General features: G+C 38.2%; 2 protein-coding genes across 7 annotated transcripts; one reads left to right on the top strand and one right to left on the bottom strand.

The window, feature by feature from the left end:
- The first annotated feature begins 1644 nt into the window (after window positions 1-1644).
- LOC103469930 (long-chain-fatty-acid--CoA ligase ACSBG2-like) lies at window positions 1645-20310 on the top strand. 5 transcript variants are annotated; one of them, XM_008418007.1, is made up of 15 exons: window positions 3468-3561; window positions 6102-6205; window positions 9094-9248; window positions 10996-11279; window positions 13182-13270; window positions 14191-14311; window positions 14423-14503; window positions 14701-14850; window positions 15589-15756; window positions 15843-16024; window positions 17079-17309; window positions 17727-17944; window positions 19191-19330; window positions 19413-19656; window positions 20176-20310. In XM_008418007.1, the coding sequence occupies exons 3-15, from the start codon at window positions 9134-9136 to the stop codon at window positions 20250-20252; spliced, it is 2100 nt and encodes a 699-aa protein (XP_008416229.1). In that variant the 5' UTR covers window positions 3468-3561; window positions 6102-6205; window positions 9094-9133; the 3' UTR covers window positions 20253-20310. The 5 variants fall into 5 exon arrangements, with proteins under 5 accessions (XP_008416231.1, XP_008416232.1, XP_008416229.1 ...); XM_008418009.1 differs by lacking the exons at window positions 3468-3561; window positions 6102-6205 and adding an exon at window positions 1645-1718; XM_008418010.1 differs by lacking the exons at window positions 3468-3561; window positions 6102-6205 and adding an exon at window positions 1674-1760.
- A 1060-nt stretch (window positions 20311-21370) lies between these two features.
- Window positions 21371-27477, bottom strand: LOC103469929 (uncharacterized protein YwnB-like). 2 transcript variants are annotated; one of them, XM_008418002.1, is made up of 5 exons: window positions 27394-27477; window positions 24562-24774; window positions 23043-23244; window positions 22650-22814; window positions 21371-22563 (listed from the first exon to the last, which is right to left on the bottom strand). In XM_008418002.1, the coding sequence occupies exons 2-5, from the start codon at window positions 24694-24696 to the stop codon at window positions 22421-22423; spliced, it is 645 nt and encodes a 214-aa protein (XP_008416224.1). In that variant the 5' UTR covers window positions 24697-24774; window positions 27394-27477; the 3' UTR covers window positions 21371-22420. The 2 variants fall into 2 exon arrangements, with proteins under 2 accessions (XP_008416224.1, XP_008416225.1); XM_008418003.2 differs by having other exon boundaries at window positions 22447-22558.
- Between the last annotated feature and the right edge of the window lie 21 nt (window positions 27478-27498).

Below are 27498 nucleotides of genomic sequence, written 5' to 3'. Positions count from 1 at the left end.
ATCCATCCATCCATCCATCCATCCATCCATCCATCCATCCATCCATCCATCCATCCATCCATCCATCCATCCATCCATCCATCCATCCATCCATTTTCTTTACACCCCTGTCCCTTAGTGGGGTTGGGAGGGGTGCTGGTGCCTATCTCCAGCTAACGTTGACATTTTCCCATAAAATGATATTTGAACGGCAAAAAACCAGTCCAAATCTCAACGAATAATGCCAATGTTAACACCACTATACGTATTATTCCTAGTTTATCCCTAATATAGTTCTAAAATAACTTAAAGAAGTTATGTTTTATATTTATATTTTGTAATATAAATGTTATTATTTTGAAAATGTCTGGCTTGTTTTTCTAAGAACAAGCCAGTTTATCTCTAATACAGTTTTGGAATAATTTAGAGAAACAGTGGATATTTGTATAAAACTACATCCCAAATATAGTTTTTTTTAATCCCTTAAACTAAACTACGCGTCAGAGTTTGGTAGTAACTAAATACATTTACTCAAAGAATGATTAGTGTTGAATGTACTGTGTATTGTGCAATCTTATCCCGATTGAGATTTAGTTTGAAGAAAATCTAGATTGTATCAGTATTTCTTTTTTAATTTCTATACCAACATGTCAGCAAAAGAAAAAAAAGCATTTTATATGACCGGACCTTTTTAAGTAGACCTATTTTAGATTTATCAAAAGTAATTTTGCATTATTGATAGACAAAATTACTTTTTCTTTTTGAACTTTTTAAAACTTGTAATTTTTTTAAAAACTTTTACTTGAGTGAAACAGCTGAAACTGTACATTTACTTTTCTTCCATCCATCCATTAATTTTCTGCCGCTTATCCGGGGTCGGGTCGCGGGGGCTGCAGCTTCAGAAGGGAGGTCCAGATTTCCCTCTCCCCAGCCACTTCTTCCAGCTCCTCTGGAGGAACCCCAAGGCGTTCCCAGGCCAGCCGAGAGACATAGTCCCTCCAGTGTGTCCTGGGTCTTCCCCGAGGCCTCCTCCCGGTGGGACGTGCCTGGAACACCTCACCAGGGAGGCGTCCAGGAGGCATCCTGACCAGATGCCCGAGCCACCTYAACTGGCTCCTCTCGACGTGGAGGAGCAGCGGCTCTACTCTGAGGGGTGGGTAACCTGAACTGCTGTTCGGCCCCTAAGCACATACAACAGTCAGAACCCATCCCCCCACCCGTAGGCGGAGGGAGGCTACCCTCTCGTTCACCGGGGTAAACTCCAACGTACAGGCGCCAAGATGGGGGGCAACAAGTATGCCCACTCCTGCCCGGCGCCTCTCACCGTGGGCAACTCCAGAATGGAAGTACGTACAGCCCCTCTCAAGTAGACTGGTGACCTCGTCCGGGCGAGGGAAGACCAAGTCCAAAGTTCGTCTCCATCATAAGGGGTCTACTTTTACTTTTATTAGAATATATTTTCATACAAGTATCTGTATTTCTACTTAAGTAGAGAATGTGAGTACTTTTGACACATCTAATTTTATGACTACATTCGTGCTAAGAATTGTTAAACATCGCTGGGGTTTGACATTTTATCAGTGTATTACAAAGGATCTTTGTCATATTGTATTTGTAGAAATACGATCGAGTGAGCGCTCTTAAGAGCAAACTGTCTTTGACGCATTTCTCCGTGGTTACTTTGTCAACAAGGATTTAGGTAGTTAGGAGAAAGTAAACGGCTCTTGATCACTCTGAAGGTAATTTATATACGGCTTGTGCCTTGGAAAACTTTCGTCTTTGTAAGTATTTGTGTGTTTGGAAGACAGACGTGTCACAAAATATGGAGAGTGGTGTACATGATGTTTGAGTGTTGCATTAAAATGAGAGTATTTGCTTTTCCCGCCGAAAAATAACCCGAAATGATGAAACAGAAAGCTGAAATTTATGTTCATCTACATGTCCTCCAGTGCCAAAAAGCAGCAGCTCCAGCTGCAGCAGAGGCAGAGATCCAAAGCGGAGAACATATATTTATCTTACATATTCAACAACATTCAGTTTCTCTTCCCAAACTCTCAACACAATGCAGGGCACCTCCCTGGGGAAAAAACCCGACAGTGAACAAGATAGAACACAAATGTTTGAGTACAAATAACCAGCACTCAACAGACCCACCACCAGTAAACAGAAGTGAAACGGGAACAAAGAGTGAACACATCCACCCAGTAAGCCTGGGGTGTCCAAAGTGCGGCCCGGGGGCCATTTGTAGCCATTGGACTGATTTTTTGTGGCCCCCAACTGCAATTCAAAAATGACGCAAATTTGTCCCAGAGATTCTGATAGATTCTTTTAATTTGTAATCAGGATAAAAATTGTTACCAACATAATTTTCTTACACAGGAAAGTGTAAACTACAACACAAAGTATTCGTGTTTTTATAACAAAAGGTAAAACAACGTTTATTCAGAGACTTTTATTGAAAAGTCTACATTTCTGCACCCAAATCAGTTTTTATTCTTTCTTAAACATGACTAAATATAGCAAACATTTTATAAACTAAGTGACTCTATTTTTATTACTAAACATTTATTTATTCAATAAAGCCCAAAACAAACTGAAAACCAGATGTCTTTCTTTTTTTACAACAAGCATGCAAAATCTACTACAGCAGTGGTTCCCAAACTTTTTCTCCTGGGTCCCCCCCCCCAAACATTTTCTGGCCCCCCCTATGGATTACAAATAGCTGTCTAGCAAGGGGGAGGAATCGACTTTTTTGGGGGGCAAAATGAATGTATGTAGCTGAACATAGACAACAACATTGGTAGCCTCCAGGCTACTTGTTAAGCTTAAGGTGATGTATTGATATTAGCTAGTCATCTTTTAGCTAACTTTACCTGCATCCAACAGCTTTACTCAACAGTCTGTTAGTTTGGGGGAAAAACTGTGTAAAGTTCTTTGCATTTTGCTGGTTTGCTGCCATGATTCTAACACACACCTGTGCAGCTCTGCGCAGCAGCAGCAGGTCTCCTTCACGGCGCACAGGTGTAAACCCAGCGCGAGCGTCGTAGCGCTCATGTTGCGTGTAAAGGCGGCTCTGAAAAACAGGTTACCACATGTTAACGGATTAAACAGTTTTAACTGCTGATAAAAGTGACAGAGGACACAGATATGGGAAGTATGGAAGCCCCTACTGTATCAAATTGACATAGGAATAACAGAGTTGGCCATTCTAAGGTAAAAACCCAGCGCATACAGCGTTCAGGTTTTTTTTTTCTCAAGCGAGAATTGTGTTGCCATTTGGTCAAATAATATTTGACTGAATAGTGGAAATAAGTTATTTTAAAAGTCGAAAAATAAGTTCAAAGTTTGCGAATTTAATAACTATTAATTCACGCTAAGAATGACAAAAACATGGTTTGAAATTTACGACCTTGTATTCGAGGAAACATGACAGAGTGAGCGCTTTTGGAAGCAAACCATCTTTACTGTACTTTTCTCCGGTAACCTTGACAACAAGAATTTGGGCAGTTAGGAGAAAGTAAACGGCTCTTACCACTCTGAACGTAATTTATAATCATTGTACCCTGGAAAACCTTCATATTTGTAAGTGCGTTTGGAAGACTCAGGCAGGTGTTGTTGTTGTTTTTCTGGTAGATAAAATGTAGAGCTGTTTATTTGAGGGTAGCATTAAAATGAACCTGTTAGCTTATTTCTGTTATACTTCAGTTAGAGAAACGTTGTCAATATGGCATTAGATGAGCGTGTTAGCTAGAAATATATTTTTCCTTCTGTTGTATTTCCGTTACAAAAACGTTTTGAGTTTAGCATTAAGGGCTGGGTAAATATAACGATTCATCAACGCATTATAATTATTGTTTTTCCCCCGATCCAATAGCTATTTGGGACACCATGCTAATCGATTAGATCCCCTGCGAGAGTTAGCAAAACGTTGGAGAGATGTGCGCACCGTGTAAAGTTTTATAATCGAGTGTTCCTACACTGGATAATAGAAAGTTTGATCAGGTTATTGAGCTTTTTCGTGAATACTTTGTTGTTGAGGATCTTGCGCCATTTTTCTTCTTCTTGAGTCTATTAGCGGTTGGCCAAAAGCTATTTGGTGTGCATTACTACTTTATTTCAATGTTAAAACAGTATTTTCATGTTTAATCTTTATAGAGCTCAAGGGTTTTGTTTTATTTTCTGAAACTTTATTGCTAAAAATGCTGAAGTATACACGTTTAATGTAACGTTCATATGGGCAGAAATAATAATAAATTAGACAAAATTATTATTAGGTACTACAATTAATTATTTTTATGCTGCTTATTAGTAATTCTATTACTAATATAAGTCTATAATGATCCCTGGAGGATTGTTTTTAAAGGAAAATGGCATAAATAGGGCTAGGTCGACCTCCAGGTTGAACTGTGAGATTCAGTTTAGAAAATTTTTGTTTTTGCAGATTATTTTATCAATTAAACGATTTAGGTGCTGGAATACATTGCCTGTTACCATTAGAGAGAGCGCACCATTATGTGGCAGCTTAAAGCATGGTTGGTTTGTGTACCTTTTTAGCAACTTCCTGGTTTAATGACTGTTTTTATGAGTGATATAGTTTTCTAAATATTTTAAGACACTAGCATGTTGATATAGGCATCTTAGAATAGGGTTTCCTGCCCTATTTACTTTTTATTTATTTTTAGTGTCATTTGATTTGGAGTTGAAGAAAGGTGAGGAAAGGCAAAACTGCAGGTTATCAGGATAATCTGTAGATACCTTGGGATTACACAGATAATCAACAACCATAAAGAGGCCTCAAAGAAGTCAATCACAACAAAGTGAGCAGTCGGCTGAATGGCAATGTGCCAAGCTACAAATACTCAAAGGAGATTAAAAATAGAAATATCAAGACCAGAACAAATTGCACAATAGAACTTTGACAGCAGGAACCTGGGTGTTAGAGCCAACATTGGAAGCCATTTTCCAGAATGGTAACTTCTCAAAATAAGCATGCTCTTTCTTCAGTATAGCAAGCAGACTTCTTTTTTTAAATAGTTATTCATAAACCACAGCATTGTCAGCGCAGTAATAAATCCACGGATATCTTCTGGAATGGCTGGAATTTTCCCTTATCATACTTGATTGTAAACAATAATATAACATCCATGAGCTGAAGCACACTTCAAATGTTTTTCTTTAGTTTCAGACTTCCTGTTTGGGTTTTTGCCACAGATCAAGCCCCTAACTAATCATTCACCAGTTACAAGCAGAAGGGACTCTGGGTCAGGATGGCTGTGGTGTGACTGGGTGGTGTGATCTCAGTGTGGGGAGTAACTATGTGTCACAGCAGAAAGACTGTTAAACTTTCCCCAATACTTACCGATAAAACAGTGCTCAGCACCTGCAGCATGGCCAAAAAATACGCAGGACTGAGGAAAAGGAGGAAGTATGGGCAGTATTTTTATGCAAATTTTAAGTGCTTCTAGTTAAAAAAAAAAATCACTGCTAGCTGTTTTTGAAAAATCCGGCTTTTTTTTCTTGCTTTTATAACATTTCAGACATTTGCCTCTTAAATATGTTCATCTAGTAAACAAAGGCATTATTGCGCGTTTCAACTTTTGAATAGCACTTATGAGTCAAAGTCTTATCTTTTCTCCTATTGTGACAGAACTTGTATAACGTTATCTTTTGCTCTCTTGTATAATGTTAACTTTTGCTCTCTAACATGCTTCATTGTGCATTTCTGATGAAAACTGTCTTCATAAACCAATTTCAGCTGATAAGTATCTTAACAACACCCCACACCTACTTCGTTTTTGGCTTATGGTTTTCATAAATGTCCCTCCTGCTGAATGTTTGTCCCTGCCAAGCAGAGCCAGCAGTCGTCAGCCTCTGTAATTAATGCAAACACAACAGGTTTCTGTAGCTGCAGGCTGCTGCGTGTTGCAGGTATTAGGTTGTCTTCACCTTGTCGAGACCACAACCTTTGATCCACTTTTGTCTGTGGATCTTTAACTGATTATTCTGGCCTTGGCGAGCAGTTTCTAGTCGGATTATGCGAGTTTCTTCAGCTCTTGGATGAGGCAGGAGAATCTACTTTGATCGTCTTGTTGAAGTTGCCCAAACTGTGCTTTCTTGCCCAGTGAGGAACAGTAGACTACCTGTGTAGGGAAAAGTTTGATGAGGTCGGTCCTACACTTGAGTGCCTCTGAGAGATTGATGCCACTCAGCTGTGAGAGCATTGAAGGTAAGACGTCACCTGCAAAGCTATTCGGTCAATTTAATGCTTTCTTGTGCAGTTATAAGGGAAAAAATACCAGCTTTTACTTTAGTTAGTTTATCCATAATATGTACACCTGTGAATTGTCGTGTTTTCTTTGTGTTTCTTGGGTGTAATGTTTATAGCGCACTCCTTTAAAAGACTTCTTTTCCACTTGACAGGACAACTACAATGCGTAGCAAAAATATTTATACTTTTGGAACATTTGCACCATTCCACTAACATTTAATGCGTTTATTAGAAATGTATGTATCACAACACACATAAAGTAGAGTATATCTGTGAGGTGGTTAGAAGATTATATAGTTTGCTTTAGGTTTCAGTTGAGTTTTGGTTTATTTATGTAGATTTACAACAATGGGCATCTCAATTAGGGCTGTAGTGATACAATAATCTCACGATATGATACATGATAATCTGCTCACGATGCAATATATAGCGATATTCGGCAAACGATACAATTCAATACACTTTCGCGATTTTCTGAAAGATTTTAGATGGACAGAGTGATTTTGATGACATTTTGTGACTGTTATAGAGTTGGATTGAATTAATTTAACTGAAAACTTATGAAAAGCACCAACTACACAATACCTGGCTCTTGTTGGACATTGACACAGACTTAAAGTCGACAGCTGGACAAAATGAATCAAAGAAGTGGTGAGAAAACATGTTTTTTTAAAAATTGAAACAGTACAAACTGTAGCTTACATGCATTTGTAAAGTAAATAAAGTGCACCAAGTACCCTGCTCTGAATAGTTTGATACCTTTTTAACCATGACACTTAACATCTGAAGGAATCACTCTAAGCCTGATGACCTAATTAATCACTCTTCCGGCGAAGCAAGCAGTGAGTGAGCAAAGTGACAGTTGGATGTTACAATACTTGCGGATGAATATCGATTTTTTTTCTAGGAAAGAAAATATCAATATATATCGCAAAATCGATATTATTACACAGCCCTAATCTCAATGCACTCTTACAAGACAAACATCCAGTTTTCTCAATCTAATAATGTTAATATTACATGCTTTCCAATTTGATCCTAGATATAAAACAATGCAGGTGATTTTACTTTATTGACAGTTGGTAAAATGTTTTCTGGCTAATGAAATGCAGCTGATTGTTTTGTTGAGTGACTGGACTTGCAGCAATCACTCCTGAATCAGCAGGTGGTGGCAGCAGATTTATAGCATCGAGCTAACTTTGCAGCAATCTCTCATGTTGAACTTGCATTTGGTGAGGAAATCTACTTGTTAAGTTTCTGTACATGACTGGTTGTGAACTGGACTTTAATTGGACCGTTGTAACCCATGCCACTCCGTTGTAGTTCTGGTTGTATGTTTTGGGTCGTTGCTGTGTTGGTAGGCGAACCACCGCTCCAATCTCAACTCTGCTGCAGCTTCTACCACGTTTTCATCTATGATTGCTCGTTCTTTAGCGTCAGCTTTCATTTTCCTGTTGAAGAAAGGGACCCCCAGCACCACACGCCGTGACGATGCTGACGGTTTATTCAGGCTGGTCTGCTGTCATTTTTCCTCCTCACATGATGGTTTGAATGTATGCCAAAAAGATTTATTTTAATCTCACCTGGATATCCTGATTTATAGTTTCCCTGTCTTAATGTTCTTTCATGTGAGTTTCTTCTACACAAAATTATGCCATCACTCCCTTGTTTTATAAATGTATATTAATGACAATATGCAGGGTCTCTCAATTTTCCACGTTTGCTAAGTCCTCTAGCTTGTGGCAAACTGCAAACTGATCTTTTTCCATAACAAAAACAATCCATAAAGCCCTTTCCTTCCACTTCACACTTTGACTACTTTGTGTTGGTCTGTCACATCAAATTAAAACAAAATATACTAAACTTTGTGGTTGTGATGTGACAAAGTCTGAAAACCCCTGGGGGCATGAATACTAAAGGCACTAAAAAATAAATTTGCACAATTTGGAGCAAAGATGTTGTTGCAAAACTTCACTTTAGTCATTCGTATGACCTTTGACTCCAAAAAGAAATCCTTGACATGGGCAATCTTAAAACCAGAGTCTGGGTGAGGGTTTGCTGAGTGGACAGATCTTAATCTGGTTCTATTACAATATTGAGGAAACATATCTGTTACTTTGACACTAACTTTGTCAAGTTTTGCTTGCAAAATAAGTTTCTGTTACTTGTTGGGATTGATTGTACTGTTAAGCAGAGGGATTTAGTTTCTTTACTTTTAAATCTACAGTTTAGTTTCTTTTATTTTAAGTTATGCTCTGAAATATGGTGGCAATTAGGGCCTTTAGAGACAAAAATGGAGGAGTAAATTCCTGTAAAAAAAAACTCAGAAATTTTAAGATCAATCTCAGAAATGATCTAGAAAAAACAAGGACATTTCTGAGATCCAAAGTTAAAAATTTTCAAACTCAGAAATTTCTAAGTTTTTTTCTAGAAGATTTCTGAGATCAGTTTTTTGGCGGAAATTTAATTTACTCCTCTTTTTTCCTGTCTCTAATGACCCCAATACGCCGGTGTACTGAAATCGTTTAGTTTGTGAAATTCACTTTCTTTAAATTTGGGTCAAAGTTGCTCACAGTCGCAGACTGACAATGTGATTAGTGCAAGAAGATGAAGCAACCCATCCTGGCACGTTATTCAGAGTTACAACACGTGTGTTTCTGCTACGTTTGCTTTCCAGCAACTACGGGCGCTGACCTGTTGCAATGACTTCAGTGGATGTCAGAGTGTTATAAATGAGCGTAGCGGTTCTGTTTCATAATCAATCTCCTTATCTGGCTGGAGAGTCCTCGATGAAAAGCATCTGAAGGGTTTTAATGCTGATTTTATTTTACACTTTGTCTTTTTAGCAACTAGAAGAGTGTCAAGGAGAGTCTTGCAGCAGCTGTCATGCTAAAGGGAAAAACTGATGTTTCACCTGCAGCATCAAAGACGAGCACCGATCCTCCTGCCAAACTTCCAAGAACCTTCGATCAGGACAACAATCCAACAAAATCTCCTAAAGGTACCGATCGAACTCTGAATGACACGTTTAGACTGAGCCCAGGTCCAGTCAGGCGTTCACATGCACTCATCATGGTAACAAATGTCAGTTTTATTTTGGTCTGCTAGTGACGCATTTGACTTGTTCTTCTTTTAAAGGTGGGAAGGATTATACAACAAACAACTTCAAGTAGTTCAAGAAAATTAGGAAGTGGGCAGACATCAGCTTTTCTCTAATCCACCCATAGTCAGAAGCTGCTGACATTATTGGTAGAGCTCGGCTACACTGGAGGCTTTTTTGCTGGGATTTTAAGGACAGATTATAGATGTATTTTGGTATTTTAAAAACCACGGCTCATATTAAGCCAAAATAATTCATGTTGTGTGTTTGGGATATCTGGAATGTCCATCTGTTAACTTGAGGTGAAGCCACAAAACTCTAAACTTATCCATCACATTCACTATCCCATTCACCAGGCCCATCAGCATGATGCTGCCACAACCATGCATGACAGTTACTTCATATGCTGAAACTTAGCTGATTATGCTGAAGGATTGGGTCTGTACCAGGAAACCAAACAGTTAAATGATCTGAGAAAAGTGGTCAAATATTCTACAAGCATCATGGCAGAAACCCGTTGATGTGACTTCACATGTGACTTCACATGATTCACATGTATGTTCTGAATAGCATTGCATTCATGGCTATTGCAGCTTCTGAAATACACTGTGTATCTCCCAAAAGGTAAATAAACACCTAAAAAAAAACCTGAAAGAATCTTAGGTAAAAATCATTTTCTTAAATTATTAATACAAACATTGTGATGGGATTGAAATCATGAATACGTTACTTTTAAAGAGTTTATTTTTATTTTCAAGGATGTTGCTTTTTATTGCTTTATTTGTCAAATAAAAATATCAAAAAGGTTAAGCAGTCTTAAAAATCATATAAAGTTACAGACACATTTGAAAATGAGTTCTGGTTCAATTAAAGTGATAAACAGATAATCACTCTGTCAGTGATTTTCCACAGCATTTTGTCTTCTTTAAATATCTCATTTTATTACAAAGCAGAGAGGAATGTCTTAAAGATCTTCCTGTTTGATACGTTCAAAGGTTGTGACAATTTCGATCACTTGGAATCAACATAGACACAGTTTCAAGAAAAGCAATTAAGGTCAGTTTCCCTTAGATTGGATAGATTTCAGTCATTTTATGGAGCTGTATAATATAAGTTTTAGTTTCATTACAGACATGAATTTCCAGTTAAAACAGTAAAAATAACACACTGTATATAAAAATATACAAGAACTGAAGTATAAAAATGCTGTGAGCCAAAGTATCATTTTTAAACAGATCTAGGATTATCCTGAGTGGTATCATGCTCAGGAGTCAAACTTGTCAAACCCAAAACTGTGATTCTATTTAAAAACTGCAGGTAGTGAAACCAAATCCAATGAGAAATAACAGATTGAGTCTCAATCTTCATCAGAAGAAGCTGCAGCAGATTGATGTTGCGTCCTCAAACCAAACCTGGTGGGTGGGTGGGTGTGTCAGTACATTCCTCAGCCGCCTGTTCAGGATCAGATAACAACCTGCGTCCTCTCTTACGCCGGCTAACGCGACGCTGGCACAGCAGGCGTGACTCAACTACTGAGATGTTTCCTCTCCTCTCACTCACCTTAGTCTTCTCCTGAACCTCGAGCTCGCCTCCTCGTCTTGTTTTCAAATGGCGGGTAAAAGCATCTGCGTCTGTTGTCCCAATGCAGAGCGGAAAAAGTCGGTTACCTTGATGTCGGCGGAATTGGCGACCATGTTGACCCCCTCTGAGAGGCTGTTTACCTCCGAGAGAAACCAGGCGGTCAGGCTGAGGATGGAGAGCACGGGTCCGGGCTCGGAGACTCCCATCACCATTCATCAGATGTTCCTGGAGGCGGTGGAGAGCTACGGTGATCACCCGGCTTTGGTTTTCAGGAAAGGTAGCCGGATGATGACTCTGACCTGGAGGCAGTACTACGAACAATGTCGTGCAGCGGCCAAGAGCTTCCTCAAGGTTGGTGCGTTCTCAGAGTCTGTGCTTCGGAAAATGTTTTCCGATTTAACGCTAAATTAATAACAGTTTAATGTGTTTTCAGATCACAATACACAGCATAGCCATTTATTCCTCCACACATGCACAGCTATGGAGTTCCAATTGTGCCAAAAGTATTTACTCCTACTCATAAAATCTGACATTGCCACGTTGCAAACAGACTTTTATGCATTTAGTTGGGATTTTATGTGAGTAACAACAAGTAGATAATAACTGGATGTCAGTAATTAAAATTTGTGTGGTATACTTTGTAACCAGTCCCTTGTAACAATAGTCAAGATGACGTGACATGGAATTATGTCATACTTATAAATATGTCTCAGCTGAAAAATATAAATTCTGATTAATCCAGAAGAACAACCCTTCAATGAGACAGCAGGATCAAAATAAACAGAGGTTTCTGAGGTTCGGTTTGACCAATAAACCAAGATATCGCCTGATGAGTCAGCCTCAATCAGATTGGATGGAGAATGTGAACATCAGATACCATATCTTAAAACAGACCTTCAGATTAGATCTAAATCTGGACTTTGACTGAGCCATTCTACTGCTGTGTTCTAAACCATTCCATTGTGTCACTGGATGTTTATCAGCGGCTATTGTCTCAACTATGTTTTAGCCTCTAATATTTACTTTTCTGGGATAGGCCTGCATTTATTTTCATAATTCCAACTAATACAAGTCGCCACCTTTCTCTAGAATGAAGCATCTCCACAATATGATACTCCCACCATCATGTTTGACCATGGGAATGGGAAAAGGGAAACTTTTTTATGACTTTCTTTCAGCAATAGATTCCTCTATAGAGACAAAATCTGTGGAGTCCATGACTAACAGCAGCTGTGAATTTCTGCATCTCCTTAAATTCCTAACAGATGAGCTCCGTCTACAAATAGATAGATTTGAGGAGAGTTGGTTGCACTGGATTTTATTTATGGTATCAGAGTAAGGAAGGTGATAAAAAATATAAAATACACACCCCGTTTTTTCAGAATGTCATTTGTAAAAAAACGAAAAAAGAAAACCTTGCACAAGGCTTAATTACTTTTCCAGGGCACTGTATGTACACTTGACTACAATGTTGTCTTTTAAAAATACTGTTACACCTTCTGTAATTTTATGTTTTCCCGATGAGCTGTTAAACCATAGTGTTGGACTGTTTCCTCATGTGATGTCTGTTTCTGTCTTGTAGAACTCAGGATATTAATTGTTTTGTCCATTTATGTGGAAACTTAGCAACCAAATTAGTTTTCTTCACTGCAGGACTGTTGGCAGCCACAGAGATTTACCCAAATGACCATTTACATGTTGCCTGCACATATGAACACAATATTTTTGGCACATTTGGAACCCCATAGGCACAGACTTAGCTTATATTATGCTAAGTTTAAGGTAAAAAAAATCAACATGTCTTTTCCAAATATGAATCCCAATTAAGAGACTTAATCAATGTCTAAAAACTATTTGAGAATTACGTCTCTCTTCATCAGTAATAAGTAAACATTATTACTTCAAAGTGAATATTCACAGTTTAAATTATGCAAAATATGAAGAAGTCACATCAAGATGATCTCAAGATGATTCTTTATTTCTGCCTTTGTATTATGTATTATATCCATTATAAAAACAATTTTTTTAATTTTCATGAGAATTTGAGCAAGTTGAAGGGTAATCTAGAAATTAGTGTCTGATCTGTGGTGTGACAATGTCCCACTGAAAACCAAAACTTGGGCGTGTGAAATCGGCGGCTTCGGTTACGTCTCGTGTTTCACAGCCCTGAAAACCCGATGTGGGCCAAAGGTAGCGGAGGCACGGCGTCGCCGCGGCGGCGCTATTACGATACATTGTTCTTTGCCTTTGCAGCTCGGGTTGGAGCGTTACCACGGAGTCGGCATTCTGGGATTCAACTCTCCCGAGTGGTTCATCTCGGACGTCGCCGGCATCTTAGCAGGGTGAGATCACACATCACCGCCTCGACAACCGTCCATACAAAATCTTAACGTCCAGGTTTTTAAGGCTTTCTCAGGTCACACCGTCTGTTTCTGTCTTTCCTCGAACTGGTTTGACCTGTTTGTCAAGAATCTGAAATATGAGTTCATAGGAACTTTGGTTCTGTCCTCTAGAAAATGTAAAATAGCTCACAAAAAACTGGAAGTTAAGTAAACAGTAAAATGTGTGGATGTTGCAGCCATAAAAGTCAGTTTACCTCTGTTTATAAATTAACACTTTGGTTAGTTTCTTATTACTTTAGGGATTAATGTTTCTTGAAAAATACACAATCCTTTGTGATTTGGTGTCGTGTTTTACAACTCAAGTACTTTAACATTATATTGTGAAATGAAGTGACATCAGACTTAATTTGTGCTTTATTAGGACACTGAAATACTCCTTACATGAAATCATGTGATTTCATGTGAATGCACACGTTAACATGCTAATGACGGAAAGCCGCTGCCTATAGCCAACTTCAAACGTCAGCAAATAGCTTCTTGCTAAAAGTTTGATTCTCTGAATGCTTCTTGTTTCTAAAATTAGTTTCTGTCTGGAGTAGAAAGAGCTGCACGTTTCCCCCCTTTGTTACCTGACAGGTACTCAGACAACTCGCATGTCTGCAGGTTTACCTTTTATTCCACTGACATACTTTTGATCTCCAAGTTTGTTTATTTATTTGTCAAAAATAAACAAATACATTTATTTGTTTATAAATTTATCTATAAATTAATCCTCTTAATTTTCACGAAGAGGAACATTTATTTTACACACATAAATAAGCTTTTAAGGAAGATAATTAGCCATCAACAGAAGATTATTTACAAGCAGGAAATGATTAACAGTGGTTACCGTTTAGTTTCATTGAGTTTTTATGCCACAGGGGTCTGGCTGTTGGTATTTACACGACCAACTCTGCGGAGGCCTGTCATTACGTAGCCTCTAACTGTGAGGCAAACATTCTGGTAGTGGAGAACCAGCAGCAGCTGGAAAAGATCCTGAAGGTCAGATGGCTCAGCTCAGCATCTAAACCCTTTGTGTGCTATTTTCAGAGCTCTGGCAGATTTATGAGTAACTACTAAACCTCTCGTGCCTCTGTTTGTCTCTTCCTGCAGATTAAAAGTCAGTTGCCTCATCTGAAAGCTATCGTCCAGTATGAAGGCGAACTGGAGCAGAAAGCAGAGTTCCTCTACACAGTATGTTGACCAATCAAACTCAGTGATCAATTAGAAACATCACATGGACTTTAGGACGTCTGGTAACATTTTCTATGACAACATCGGCTTTTTATTGGAGAATGAATTGCCTTTCAGGGTGACTGATCATAATAAACAACAACACAGCTGTAGCCTTTGTTTGTCCCAGTTTTATTTAAACCCTTTCATTTCTGCAGTGGGACCAGTTTATGAAACTTGGAGAGAACATTCCCAACAAGCAGCTGAACGCTGTGATCGACAGTCTGCGGGCCAACGAGTGCTGCACGCTCATCTACACCTCCGGCACCACCGGAAATCCCAAAGGCGTCATGCTGAGCCACGACAATGTGAGTCTGCTCTTCAACGGCACCGCAAAGGACAAAAAAGTTCGGTTCAGGTCTGATTTATTCTCATTCGATCAGTTTAGTGAAGAAAGAAAATTTGTTTTATTTGACGATAATCGCAAAGACACTGGTGGGTTAGTAGTTTTATTAGCAACTACCAGCTTCATGGGATCAGTCAGCAGTTACATGTGTCGCAGAGCCCAGGGGCCATGTGTTGTGTTGTCAGAACAAGCCCTCATCATCACTCCCACATTGCCGTGCTTGACAGCAAACACACCAATTGGTTTACAGGAAACTGGAATCAGTTGGTTAGTTGGCTGGACTCTGATTCACTTTTTTACTTTTTTCTTCTATATGTGTTGATCAAACCTGAAATCAGCAGGACGGACATTTTTAAATAGTGTTTTTTTTTTTTCAGCCCCTGAGCTGAACCAAAAACAAGTTAAGCTCAACCTAAAGTTTGAGTGTTCAGGTTTACACTGCAATGGATGAAGGAAGAAGAGCGAAATATTCAACTCTAGATTATTTCAGAATCAAGCAGGAAAATACCAAAGGTTCTCTGATCAAACATATTTGATATTTATAACTTCTGTACAGGACATAAGGGGTAGATGTGATGAATCTAAAGATTGCATCAGTTGAACGCCACCAAAAAGACAGACTGTAGTTTCCTTTTCCTGCTCAGTTTTCTCCTGTTTTTCTGATCAAACTTCACGGCTGCCTTGTCTTTTCCGCGGTCAGATCACATGGACGGCCCACGCCGTGTCCAAGATGATTAACCTACACTCCTGCGAGGAAGTGCTGGTCAGTTACCTGCCGCTCAGCCACATTGCAGCACAGATGATGGACATTTGGTGCTCCATGAGTCTCATAGCCACCGCCCATTTTGCAGAGCCGGACGCCCTGAAGGTATCGTTTGAGCTAGCATCGGTTTGTTAGCACCAACGCTGGTTCTGAATGTTAATATTGTCAACCGTTGTTGTTCCTGTTTTCAGGGATCTTTGGTGAACACGCTGAAAGAGGCTCGTCCGACCGGCTTCTTGGGCGTTCCTCGGGTTTGGGAGAAGATCCAGGAGAGCATGAAAGCTGTGGGCGCCAAGAGCTCTGCCCTGAGGAAGAGGGTGGCGGACTGGGCCAAGGCCATCGGCCTGCAGTACAGCTACAGCGTCATGAACGGGTGAGTCGGCTTCAAGCACAGTTTGAAGAGAAACACAGTTTTTATGTAAAGGTAGTATCGTAGGCTGTGTTTGTCTCTGAACCAACAGTCACAGAGTCCTGGGAAAAACTATCTACCCTTCACAGATTTCTTCTGGTTTTGATTTTTAAACATTTAATGTTTCAGATCATCAAACTAATTTCACTATCAGGCCTGTGCAGTTTTCAGATTGAGCTTTAATTTCTTATTATATGGAGAGAAAAAAAACAGTGAAAGTTTAAAACAGGCTGATTGTCGCTACGTAGAACAGAAGGGAGGAAATACTTGTTCACATTGGGCCGGTCGTTTAGATCACTTATTTCCTTTAATAAATCAGATGAACGTTTGAAACCTGCAGTTTATATTTACTCAGGGTATCTTGTTGTTTTTCTTTTCAATCCTTTCCAAAGAAAACAAAAAGGTGATTCTGTACTGTGTATTTTCATTAATGACTTCACCAGAGATCCAACACTGGAGCTAACCACCAGCCTTAAGGAAACATGTGGCAGATGGGGAACTTTTGACAGATTTCAAAACATTTGAGTTCAATTTAAAGTATTGTGATCTTCTTCTAAACAACCTTCGAGTGTCTTTTTGTCGCCAAGATTTTCCTGCTGTGTTTGAAAAAACAGATCCAGGTGTTGCTACAGCCGACCAGAAATAAACTAAACAACTTTTAGAGCAGAAATCTGATTAAAAACGCAAATAAAGAGGTAAAAACATATTTATACATTGAAAATCACTCATATCTGTTGCTTTGTTCCTTTTGTGAGGTCATCAGACAGATATGTGCAAGGATTGTTATGATGTGTTTTATCTTGAGTTTGTAACCATTTAAAATAAAATAACACAATAAAAACACCAACCATGAGATGCTCTACATGAGGCAGGAGGTTTGAGCTTAAATTGATTTAGTTCATAGAAAAGTCACATATTTATAAAGTTACCCAGGTTCATTCCTTAATCTAAAGTTTCAAACATGAGTAGATCTGAGCACGGCGGCTCATTGGAGCGCTCTGCGTCTGCTTGGCTGCAGGGAGAACGAGGTGCCGTGGGGCTTCATGCTGGCCAACAATCTGGTGTTTAAGAGGGTCCGGTACGAGCTGGGTTTGGACCGCTGCAGGCTGTGCTGCAGTGGAGCCGCTCCCATGACCAAAGAAACTCTGGACTACTTCATGAGCCTGAGCATCCCGGTGAAGGAGCTGTACGGCATGAGTGAGAGCTCCGGCCCACACGCCGTCTCCATCCACGAGTATCGCATTGGAAGGTCAGCAGCAATGCATTATGGGACTTATTGCTTTGAGTGAAACATTTAGTGTTTGCATACATTTGCAAAGTTAAAGCGTGTTATGTCTGTTTGGCTTCTCTAAAGATGCATTTGATCAGGTTCTTTAAAAAATAAAAACAAGAATTGGAGCCACACACATATGATTATCCTGTTCCTTATTGCAACAACCCAAATTCTTCCTGTAAGTGAAAAAGAATAAATAAAATGTAAATAAGATTATGTTTGGTTTAAGAAAGTAGAATAAAGGCCAGTCAGATTAATTTCTGGATTTTCTTGTCCAAGTCCTAGTCTCTGTTTCTGCTGAAGAGAAGTTAAAGAAAACCAAACCATCACCATAACGACTCACAAACCAGGACATGAACGCACTGAGCTCATCTCTGTGGTTTGCCTCTGCAGCGTTGGGAAGGTGATGGCGGGCTGCAAAACGAAGCTGGATAAGCCGGACGCGGACGGGAACGGAGAAATCTGCTACTGGGGCCGGCACGTCTTCATGGGCTACCTGAACATGCCGGACAAAACGGCCGAGGCGCTGGACGAGCAGGGCTGGCTGCACTCTGGAGACTTGGGCAAACACGACGAGGACAACTTCCTGTACATCACAGGCAGAATAAAAGGTAACGTTGTTCTCAACCTGGAAACAAAACCGAAAACCTTAAGACAGTTTTGGCCTAAAGCAGTGATGTGTAAAAGTTTATTTTATTCTGTTTATTATATGAAACCCTTCCAAAGATCTACTAGAAGGTTTTACATCAGTAAAGTTTGTTGTTGTGCGTTTACAATAATAAACTCACAAACTGAATTTACTGGGGTCTATAAATCTGTAGATCCATTGAATCTGTTTAATCTATTTAAGGGACCAGACAACACAAGCCTTTATTTAAAAAGTACTTTCGGTACAGAAAGGTAATTTTACACATCAAACTTAAAAAGCTGCTGTTATCTGATACGATCTTTCATTCACATTTAGATCTTAATCCGGTTCAGCCTCTCAGCACAAACAGATCAGGACTGTTGAATGAATGAGACGCAAAATCACAAACAATAGGAAACATTTATTACCTCTTAGGTTAAAGTTACATCCATTTAATATGTGAATAACCTAAATTGTTACCTGAGAACTCAGCAGAGATCTTTTCTGTTCTTTGGTTTCAGCTCGCAGTAAATAAGACTTTACTTTTATCCTACACTATTTTGAGCATTCCACTTTATGTTTGGTCTTTATTTTTATATAACTGTATTCACTATTTTTATATATTTTGTAAATGTTATTTTTCATATTTATCTCTTTGAATGAAATTTTAGTTTCCATGTATTTATTTTTCTTTCATTTTGATGTTATTTCCATAACATTAGATGCAGCATTATATTGATACCTTTGTTTTCCTCTTTTAACTCAATATTTAGTTAATCTTTTTTGTCTCCGTTAATATTTTGTTGTTTTATGTTTTTAATGAAAAATCTGCATCTTTAACTGAATCCAGAGCTCTAGTAATAAAAATCTGGGTTAATGTTAATTACCGGTATTTGCATTTAATTATTTGGATTTGAAGAACAAAAGAAAACATAACTGCTGAAACCATGATTTAGCATTTCTGATACTTTCTGTGTTTCTCTTGCTAAACCAGAATAATTAATTCAGTTTTTTTTCTCAGAATTTTTTATTCTCTAAAAGTAAAATCTTGGTTGCCACATTTTGGGAAATATTTCTTCAAACATTTGGACATTTCTTCCATCATTATCTGTTTAAGGATAATTTGCTGAAAAGAGTTTATACAGAAAGTTTAATGTTTTGTCAGAAACTTGAAGTATGACTAGAAATCAGTAAGTCATAAAGCAGAACGTCTTTTTTTCTTTCTGCAGAGATCATCATCACCGCCGGTGGCGAGAACATCCCCCCCGTGCCCATCGAGGACGCCGTGAAGTACGAGCTTCCCATCATCAGCAACGCCATGGTGATCGGAGACAAGCAGAAGTTCCTCTCCATGCTGCTCACGCTCAAAGTAACAAACTGGTCGCCTCTGCTAACCTCCACAAAGCCACCGCATCAGTGAACAGGTGTGACCGATGTTGTTGCGTCCGCAGTGCGTAATGGACGACGAGGGCAACCCCACCGACATGCTGAGCCCCGTGGCGGTGGACATCTGTCAGCAGCTCAACGTCAGGGCCACCAAGGTGTCAGAGATCATAGAGAGTAAGGAGCCGGCGCTGTACAAAGCCATTCAGGACGGCATCAACCGATTCAACAAAACATCCACGTCCAACGCTCAGAAGATCCAGAAGTGGATCTTACTGGAGAAAGATTTCTCCGTCAACGGAGGAGAATTGGGTCAGAAAATACTTTTGGTTTTTTATTTTCTTTTGTTTTTGAGAAAATATAAAATGTTTAACTTTTATCGCAGTTAAAATCATTAACAAATTTTACTGGACGACAAATTGTTTCAGAAACTACTGATATAAACGATAATATCCTCGTTTTGAGACAATTTTCTTGTAATATATTGATAATGTTAGAATAATGCAAGTTTGCTTCTTCAAGTTCCAGTTCCAGCTTAAACTGGAAGACATTTTAGATATTCAGGAATCGATAAATAAAACTGAAATAAAAAAAACAAACACACCCAAATCCATAAGTTCTGTGTAAATAAAACAATATTAATCATCAGAATGGAAATGATGGAGCTCATTTTAATTTATCATTAATGGATTAACTGCAGGTCAGATTTCATCTCTGAGGATTTTATGGTTTGCTTCTCGAAGTTACTCCCCAAACCGAAACTGAGTTGCTGTTGTTCAATCAACCATTCTTTTCTTTTCTTTTCTCTTCTCTTCTCTTGTTTGTGTGCAGGACCCACCCTGAAACTGAGACGGCCCGTTGTGGCAAAAATGTACCAGAGCCAAATTAACAAATTGTACTCTCGCTGAACTGTCCAGCTGTGGTTCCTGGAGAAGTAAAAGACTGAGAGCAGACCTCTGTTGCCTACGCCTCTGTGAATCTCTGTCTGTTGTATCATATTTATGCTGTTCGAGGTTCTCTGCCTCAAAGCGGAGCCGGGCCTTGCCGCACCTTAACACATGCAACTGAGGCTGCCGTCACCTAGCTTCTAGGAATGTAAGCTTTTTACATTTTTATCGTGTTTAATGAATGTTATCTAAGGACTGATCCACTTTGACTTTTTAAGGTTTTTACTCTCGTCTTACAGCAGCTGTTTAAAATCTGACCTCCTGTTTCAGCATCGTGTAAAATTCTCCATCTGGGCAAACAGAAGGTCAACATGTTTTATAATGTGAATATATTGTTTAAAAAATGAACCTAACGGTCTGTGTTCATCCAATAACCCCAACTGCTAATTGTAAATCGAACATGAGTGTGTACAGTTTCACTCTACTGAAAATATATATTTATTCTGTGATATATTTTCTGTAAATTGTCAATAAAAGAGAGTGATTTGGAGCAAATCAAACAGACCTAGCAACAACACGTTTTTTTTTTTTGTTATATATTTTATTTCAGTTTGCACCTTGGTGCAAGAATATGAAGAGCCAATCATATCACAATGTAATATTGCATTTAAATAGATAAATACATTGAAATGATTTAAAATTGACATTTAGTAAAATCATATATAATTTCAGCATTTTATTATTTCACATTTTTTCTGCGTTGTTACTGCAGCTCATCATGCAACTTTTATCTTCTGACTAATTCATAAGGACGAAAAATAATGTTGCGGCAACTAAACAAAATAATTCTTTGTGACATTTACCTTTTTTTTCTAATTATACATATTTATCTTGGCAACCTAAAATACATTTAAAAATTATACACGGAAAATCAAATGTTTTCCTAATTAAATTAAGGATGCTCTTTAGTCGTTTTTTGTTTCGTGGATTGTGGCACTTCTGGTTTCCCATATGTCTGGACTTTCATGCCAAAACTTATCCAGGAACTTTTTGTTTTATTTTGCTGTGTTTTTTTTTTTTTTTTTACATAAACTAAATATCACTGATTAGCATGCAAATAATTCACAGTTCTCTGATTGTGTTATAAAACTAGGCTTATATTTTTAATGTAGTGGTAATAGAAAGGAACAGAAACATTGAATAAAGTTAACTTTTAATAATTAGTTATGGTACAATACCACAGTCATATGGGTGAATGTATGAACTACACCCCAGTAATGGAGCTGCTTCATGTTCTCATAACAGAAATGGTAATTTCACAAAATATATGTACAGAAAAGATTTTAAGAGTGCAAAAACATGTTAGAGTAAATTAAGGCAATTATATCAAGAAAATAATTGTAATGTTTTATCCACTGTAAGAATATTTTTGCACATAGTTCATCCAAAAAGTCTGCAGATTTTCTAAACTTTTCCAAACACAACTTTAACTCAAACTTCACAGTAAAGCTGTTTTATTAGGGAAACATCTTTACAGTCTTATTAAATATTCAGGTGTCTGGAAAATTTATCCACACTTATTCAACATTCAATCATTTTTGCCCTTTAATACCGTATCCTTATCAGAAATATTTTAAATCCCAGTGAGTTCAAATTCAGCCGGTAATTCTGCTGTTGGCCATTTAGACGGATAAATTTAACCTGGACCTTTATGACGCATTTTAACTGGACCACTTACAATATACAATGTTTATTTTTAGTAATAAGAGCAGGCACAGTGAGGACGCCTCTATCTGGCATGCTGCTACTCCCATTTAAGCTTTGGTTAATGTAAAGTATCTTAGACACACTGCAAAACACAACATTTCACCAAGTAATTTTATCTTAGTTTCTAGTGAAAATATCTTAGTACACTTGAAATAAATTACAAGTAACTTCTCAGCAAGCTACATGAACTTGTTTCGTCAATAACTCCTTAACTTATGACAAAAACTAGAACTTTTTCATCAATATTAAGGAGTTATTGACTCTAAACAACCTAAATTATGAGTTAGTTTTTATTTCAAGTGAGCTAATATATTTGCACTAGAAACTAGACCAAAATACTTGGGAAGGTTTTGTTTTTGCAGTGCAGCATGGACACCAAAGTAATCAGAAAACGTCTGCGTGGTTAGAAGTGGCCGGTGGTTTCATTTGGTGGTGAAGGCGACGCCCTTCTTGACCCAGGCGTTGCTGTTCAGCAGGGACAGCATGAAGCGAGCCACGTCTCCTCTTCCCACCTGACCGCTGCTGTCAGGCACAAAGTATCCCTCATGCGTCAGAAACTCCTGAGCTGCAACAACAACCTTCATTTTACCCGTTTATTTTATTTTGTGTTTTTTTTTCTACTTGTGGGTACAGCATCAGGCTTTCTCTCACCTGAGGCTGCCAGGTTCTTGAGGCCGGGCGGCCGAACTACGGTCCAGTTGATGTCCTCGTTTTTCTGCAGGAAGCGCTCCATCTCATACATGTTGCTGAGGACGGTGCGGATCATCGGCAGGAGAAGGAACCGGATCAGGAACGGAGACTGGGTTGCAGAGTCAGCTAAACATGAAAATATGACACAATCTCACACAAAGCAGATATACAAGGAGACAATCATACCAACAGTAATTATAGGGGTGATAAGTCTGTCTTTGAAGGTTTCCATGGCAACTGCTTTATAGACTTTGGATAAGCAGGTTATCAGTTCAGGTATTCCAATATTTGTTAATATCAACACGTTCTGCCACATCAATGAGTTTGACACGCTGACCTGTGCAGCCCACTTACGGTCTGTGTACCAAGAGGTCATGGTGATGACCCTGTTGACCCGGGCTTCTCTCATGGCGCCGATCACGGCCGCCATCGACGTGGTGTAGCCCGTCACGCCGGAGAAGAAGGAAGCCGGAAAGCCGAGGCAGGACATGACGACGTCCTGGTCTTTGAAATGAGGCTTCAGGCTGTCTGCTGAGAAAATATCAGCCGACACAACCTAGAGACAGAGAAGAGGTCGACATGAAGCCATTCTGATCGACATGAAGCCATTCTGATCCAGGGAAACACGTGGTTCACAAATATAAACCAGAGAAAGCATAAAGAGTCAACAGTACTTTGTTTTTATCCTCAGGTTTGTATCTAATGTGGAAACTAAAGTTCACTAAGCTTAACGATTAATTGATAAGCAGCCATTTTCTTAAAAACCTCAGTGTTCTCTTGGATCAATTGGGCCGACCGGATAAATTTTTCATAATGTGAAGCCAAAATAGTTACTGACATCTTTCATGATTCCTGCTCTGACCTCGTTTCTCACAAGGAGTGAAATAAAACCTGTCCTGATCTGGGAACAGAAAACCTCACCGCCAATTTACAGTTCGCAAAATATTGTAAAATATTTCATATATAATTTATAATGATAAAACATCCACGAAACCGGACTGGACTACAAACCTACACAAACTGGCAGGACTCCAGTTAGATGTGACCTACATTTAACCTCCATTGATCTCTAGCTGATACAAAACATATTAGATTTTGCACTAAATTATTTTTAGATAATGACATTGTAATCTCTTTTTTCTTTTAGCTACTTTCAGAATAAGCCGATTTAGAATCTTGTGTCACATTAAATTCAAACAAGCTGCTGCTGGCCACGCCCACCAACTCAATGTTCACTCTCACACGTGAAAATGGCTGCAAACAGACGCGCAATTATACAGCCATTTCTTTGAAAAGCAGAAATAGAACCTACTGCACAACCAACAAGAATGCAGCAACTGGTTTCTGGATGGTAAGTTAACAACAAAACACTTGCTTTTTTCCAGCAGCCATTGTACGAGGCATTCAGCAGTAAAATCAGGCAACAGGCTGGGCTCCATTGGGGTTGCTAGGTAAAATGGGCAGTCCCTGCTGATTTGTCAAGGTACATTCTGGAGGTTTTTGAAACGACTCATTTTCCAGACACCAAAAAACTTTAAATTACTGCCAAAAAAACAGCTGGGTATTTTTTTAAGAGCCTGGGTTGTTTTTCGAAGCTGTTGATACCCATATGGAAGTATAAGAATATAAAAAATGTAAATTTGGTACAACAGGTCCCCTTTAAAGTTACACCAGACAAAACAGGATCTTTAGTAAAACAAGGATTATCTTTGGCCTTTCAGTTAAATTAAAATTAAAAGCTTCCATCCATCACAAAACAATATATTGTGTTTCAGTTTACTATTATTGTTTGGCTTGGATTCTGAAAGAAACAGCATGCTGAAGATGTGGCTCCATAAAAGCACCTGAACTTTGAACCTGGGTTGAGTTTTACCTTGAGGTTGTCGTGGTGCACTGTGAGCTTCGCCGGGTTCCTGACGACGGCGGTGACCGTGTGGCCTTGCTCCAGCGCCTGTTTGACCAGAAACTGTCCGGTTTGCCCAGTGGCTCCCAGCAAAGCGATCTTCATCTTCCAACCCAGTCAGGAGTTAAAACCGACCCTATGAATCACTTCGATGGCTCCAAGCCGCTGAGCTGAGGTTTCCTCCTTGTTGCACAAGCAAAAGTGTAAAAAAAGGATTACTGCATAGAGATTAAGACATCCTCTCCCACATAAAACATGGTTTCATCATGTGACAGAGTTCACAGTCTGCTCTGAACAGGACAATATAAAAAATAGAGTTAAGATGGCAACTTAAGCATTTTACTATACAATCTATATTAACAATTTGCTCATTTTTGATTAATAAAATCACTTAGAAAAATGTTTCTCAGAAGAAAAAAATTGTTTTGATGTTTCAAAAACATTTAGCAAATAAGTTTAAGTATGAAATAAAATAAATCCCCAACATTTGACATGAATAACTAAATTAAACAAATTAAAACTCTACAATCTGTAGTTATAAATATTTAAAATGTGGAAATAACTAGTAGAAACCAAGATGTGTCTCATGAAATTCAGCCAAAAATATTATTTTACCTCATTTTTGTCTGTAATTGGAAGTAGAATAAATTCTATATCTAATTATTGTTTTATAATTCTCTTTATAACTAGTGCATAGATTTGAGAAACTTTAAAAAGTAATTATTTGGAAAGAAAATGGCAATTTGTATGATAAAAAGAAATAAAAATCACTACGATTCAAGGAAATGTGGCTCAATTTTACTTAGAAATATACATGATTAGCAGGAATTATCGAAAGCAACACATTGTTGATTATTTTAACTCACAGCGTAAATAAAAATTACTTTCAATGTTCATAAGTCAGAACAGAACACCCGTCGTAGATTGGATGGCCTCATTTTCAAGGATCACTCTGAAGCTTTAAGTTCCACAGAATAAAACTTGAATAACGTTGTTTTCGACTCGATGAACAATCACTGCTTATTATTCAGCATGTGACCAGCATCTTCTGATACCACAAAGATAATTCATTGGACCCGGATCGGTTCAAACAGAGACGCACTGTGCAGCTTTCCTCGCCTCGCCCAATTAAACATTTTGGTTTCCCCTTGAAATCTCCAAAAACAGAAATGTCTCTGCAGCTAAAACAGAAGAGATGAAACATTATGATGTTTAGTTTACCAAAGAGTAAGAGACCAATATTTCTTTCTACACAGTGCATGTTCAAATAAAAATACAGAAGCACCAAAGCTATGGGAAATTTATATAAATATGATCCATGTTTTATTTTTGTTATTTTACTTAATAGGTATGTTTGAGTGTAGATGGAAAATGAATGACAAACTTTGGACAAATGGCCACAGGTTGGACTTGAGCCTCATTACAGGAGGTTAAAGTTCATCCAGAAGCAACCTGTTGATTTAAGTCTTTAAAGCCACAGATCACCAAAATAAAATCCTATTTTTAACCCTTTGAGATGAAGATGAATTAATTTAATGTTCTTAAAAGCTTTGATTTTGGTGCAGAATGCAAACAGAGCCCGTACCTCCACACCTGGAAAGTAATTTATCTTTGGGTGTTGACTAAGATCAATATAGATTGGATTTGATCAGATGCGACTGAAATACCAGAAGTCCATTTATCCTACTTAAAATCCTAACATGACTTAAGGTTTAAATGCTGAAAAGCTTATAAGTTTTTCAGTTTCTATTGGTTTCAAACCTATTACCTCAACTAAAGATCCTATAGCACATTTTTACTTTTGTTTTAAAAAAGAAAAACAAACCCAAAACTGTAAGGTCAATCAAAAATGTCTGGAGGTCAGACCTCAAAAATTTGATTCGATATTTGCCAGGAGAAACCTGATAAGTTGCAATTAATCAATAAATTATAATGTGCTTGATTATTTCTATACTTATGATTAATATTTTTTGGAAGTAAATTTTGTCTACAGATATAACATGACCCATTTAACTAATGGTTTCAGATGTAAGTGGTTTTTATTTCTGTTTTATTTATTGTTTTTTCCTGTGTTTAGTATTCTTTGCAAAATTAAAGTTTATTTGTGATTGACAGTGCAAACTTCAATTATTATGCTATGAAAATGGTTTCAAAACAACAATATTGTCATTTATCGCTATAATTGCAAGGACAATTTCTTGTCCAGCAAAATTGATCATGAAGGCCTACTAATCACTTTGATTACTAATAACCACTCTAATTACTTCATTTCTCAATACAATTTGTCAAATATGAATGGCAAAATTTTAAATAGACCTTGTTTTCTGTGTGTCTAGAGATGCTTTGTATTTTAATAATTACACTATTAAGTAAAAAAAAAAAAAAGCTCTTTCAAAAGAGTGAAGTAATCCCACAACATTTTAAGTTTATGAGGATTCGCGATTACAAAAACTTTAAACTATGGGGAACCCCATGTTAAAAAACAGCTGTCATTTCATACTAGATCATACTTCAGGTGATGTTTTACTGCATATGCTGTCAAAAGGAGGACGAGTATTAGTTTGTGACAACTGAACCTTAAATGACCTTTGTGGGGCTAACATTATCTAACCAAAGTGAATCTTCGACACAGTCGAAGATTGTGTCGAAGATTCACTTCTTTATCAGAAGTATTTTTGTTACTAAATAACTTTAGCGACTCAGTTTCAGATACGTATACAAACATCTGCACAACTGAAGTAAAGCGAATGACAACTAGCTAGCTGCAGCCGTAAAAAGCAGAGTGGACGTTAGCCAAGTTACCTATGCCCAATGCTACGTCCGTCCGCCTGCGCCGTCTTTGTTTACAACGTATAGAGAGGTGTTCAAGAGCACCAACGTTCGCGTGTGTTTATAAAACAAGATTTC

Source organism: Poecilia reticulata, linkage group LG9, assembly GCF_000633615.1.
Source record: "Poecilia reticulata strain Guanapo linkage group LG9, Guppy_female_1.0+MT, whole genome shotgun sequence".
NCBI lineage: Eukaryota > Metazoa > Chordata > Actinopteri > Cyprinodontiformes > Poeciliidae > Poecilia > Poecilia reticulata.
Note: the sequence above shows the minus strand (reverse complement) of the source record. Positions and strands in the feature narration are given on the sequence as shown.

Excerpts from the sequence above, each read along its gene's own strand:
- LOC103469929 (XM_008418002.1), bottom strand. The coding sequence starts at position 24,696 with ATGAAGATCGCTTTGCTGGGAGCCACTGGGCAAACCGGACAGTTTCTG. Across the intron at positions 23,245-24,561 it reads TGCACCACGACAACCTCAAG|GTTGTGTCGGCTGATATTTT; the intron begins GTAAAACTCAAC and ends CTCTGTCTCTAG. Across the intron at positions 22,815-23,042 it reads GACCTCTTGGTACACAGACC|CTGACTCTGCAACCCAGTCT; the intron begins GTAAGTGGGCTG and ends TTTCATGTTTAG.
- LOC103469930 (XM_008418009.1), top strand. The coding sequence starts at position 9,134 with ATGCTAAAGGGAAAAACTGATGTTTCACCTGCAGCATCAAAGACGAGC. Across the intron at positions 14,504-14,700 it reads AAGCAGAGTTCCTCTACACA|TGGGACCAGTTTATGAAACT; the intron begins GTATGTTGACCA and ends TCATTTCTGCAG. Across the intron at positions 16,025-17,078 it reads AGCTACAGCGTCATGAACGG|GGAGAACGAGGTGCCGTGGG; the intron begins GTGAGTCGGCTT and ends GCTTGGCTGCAG.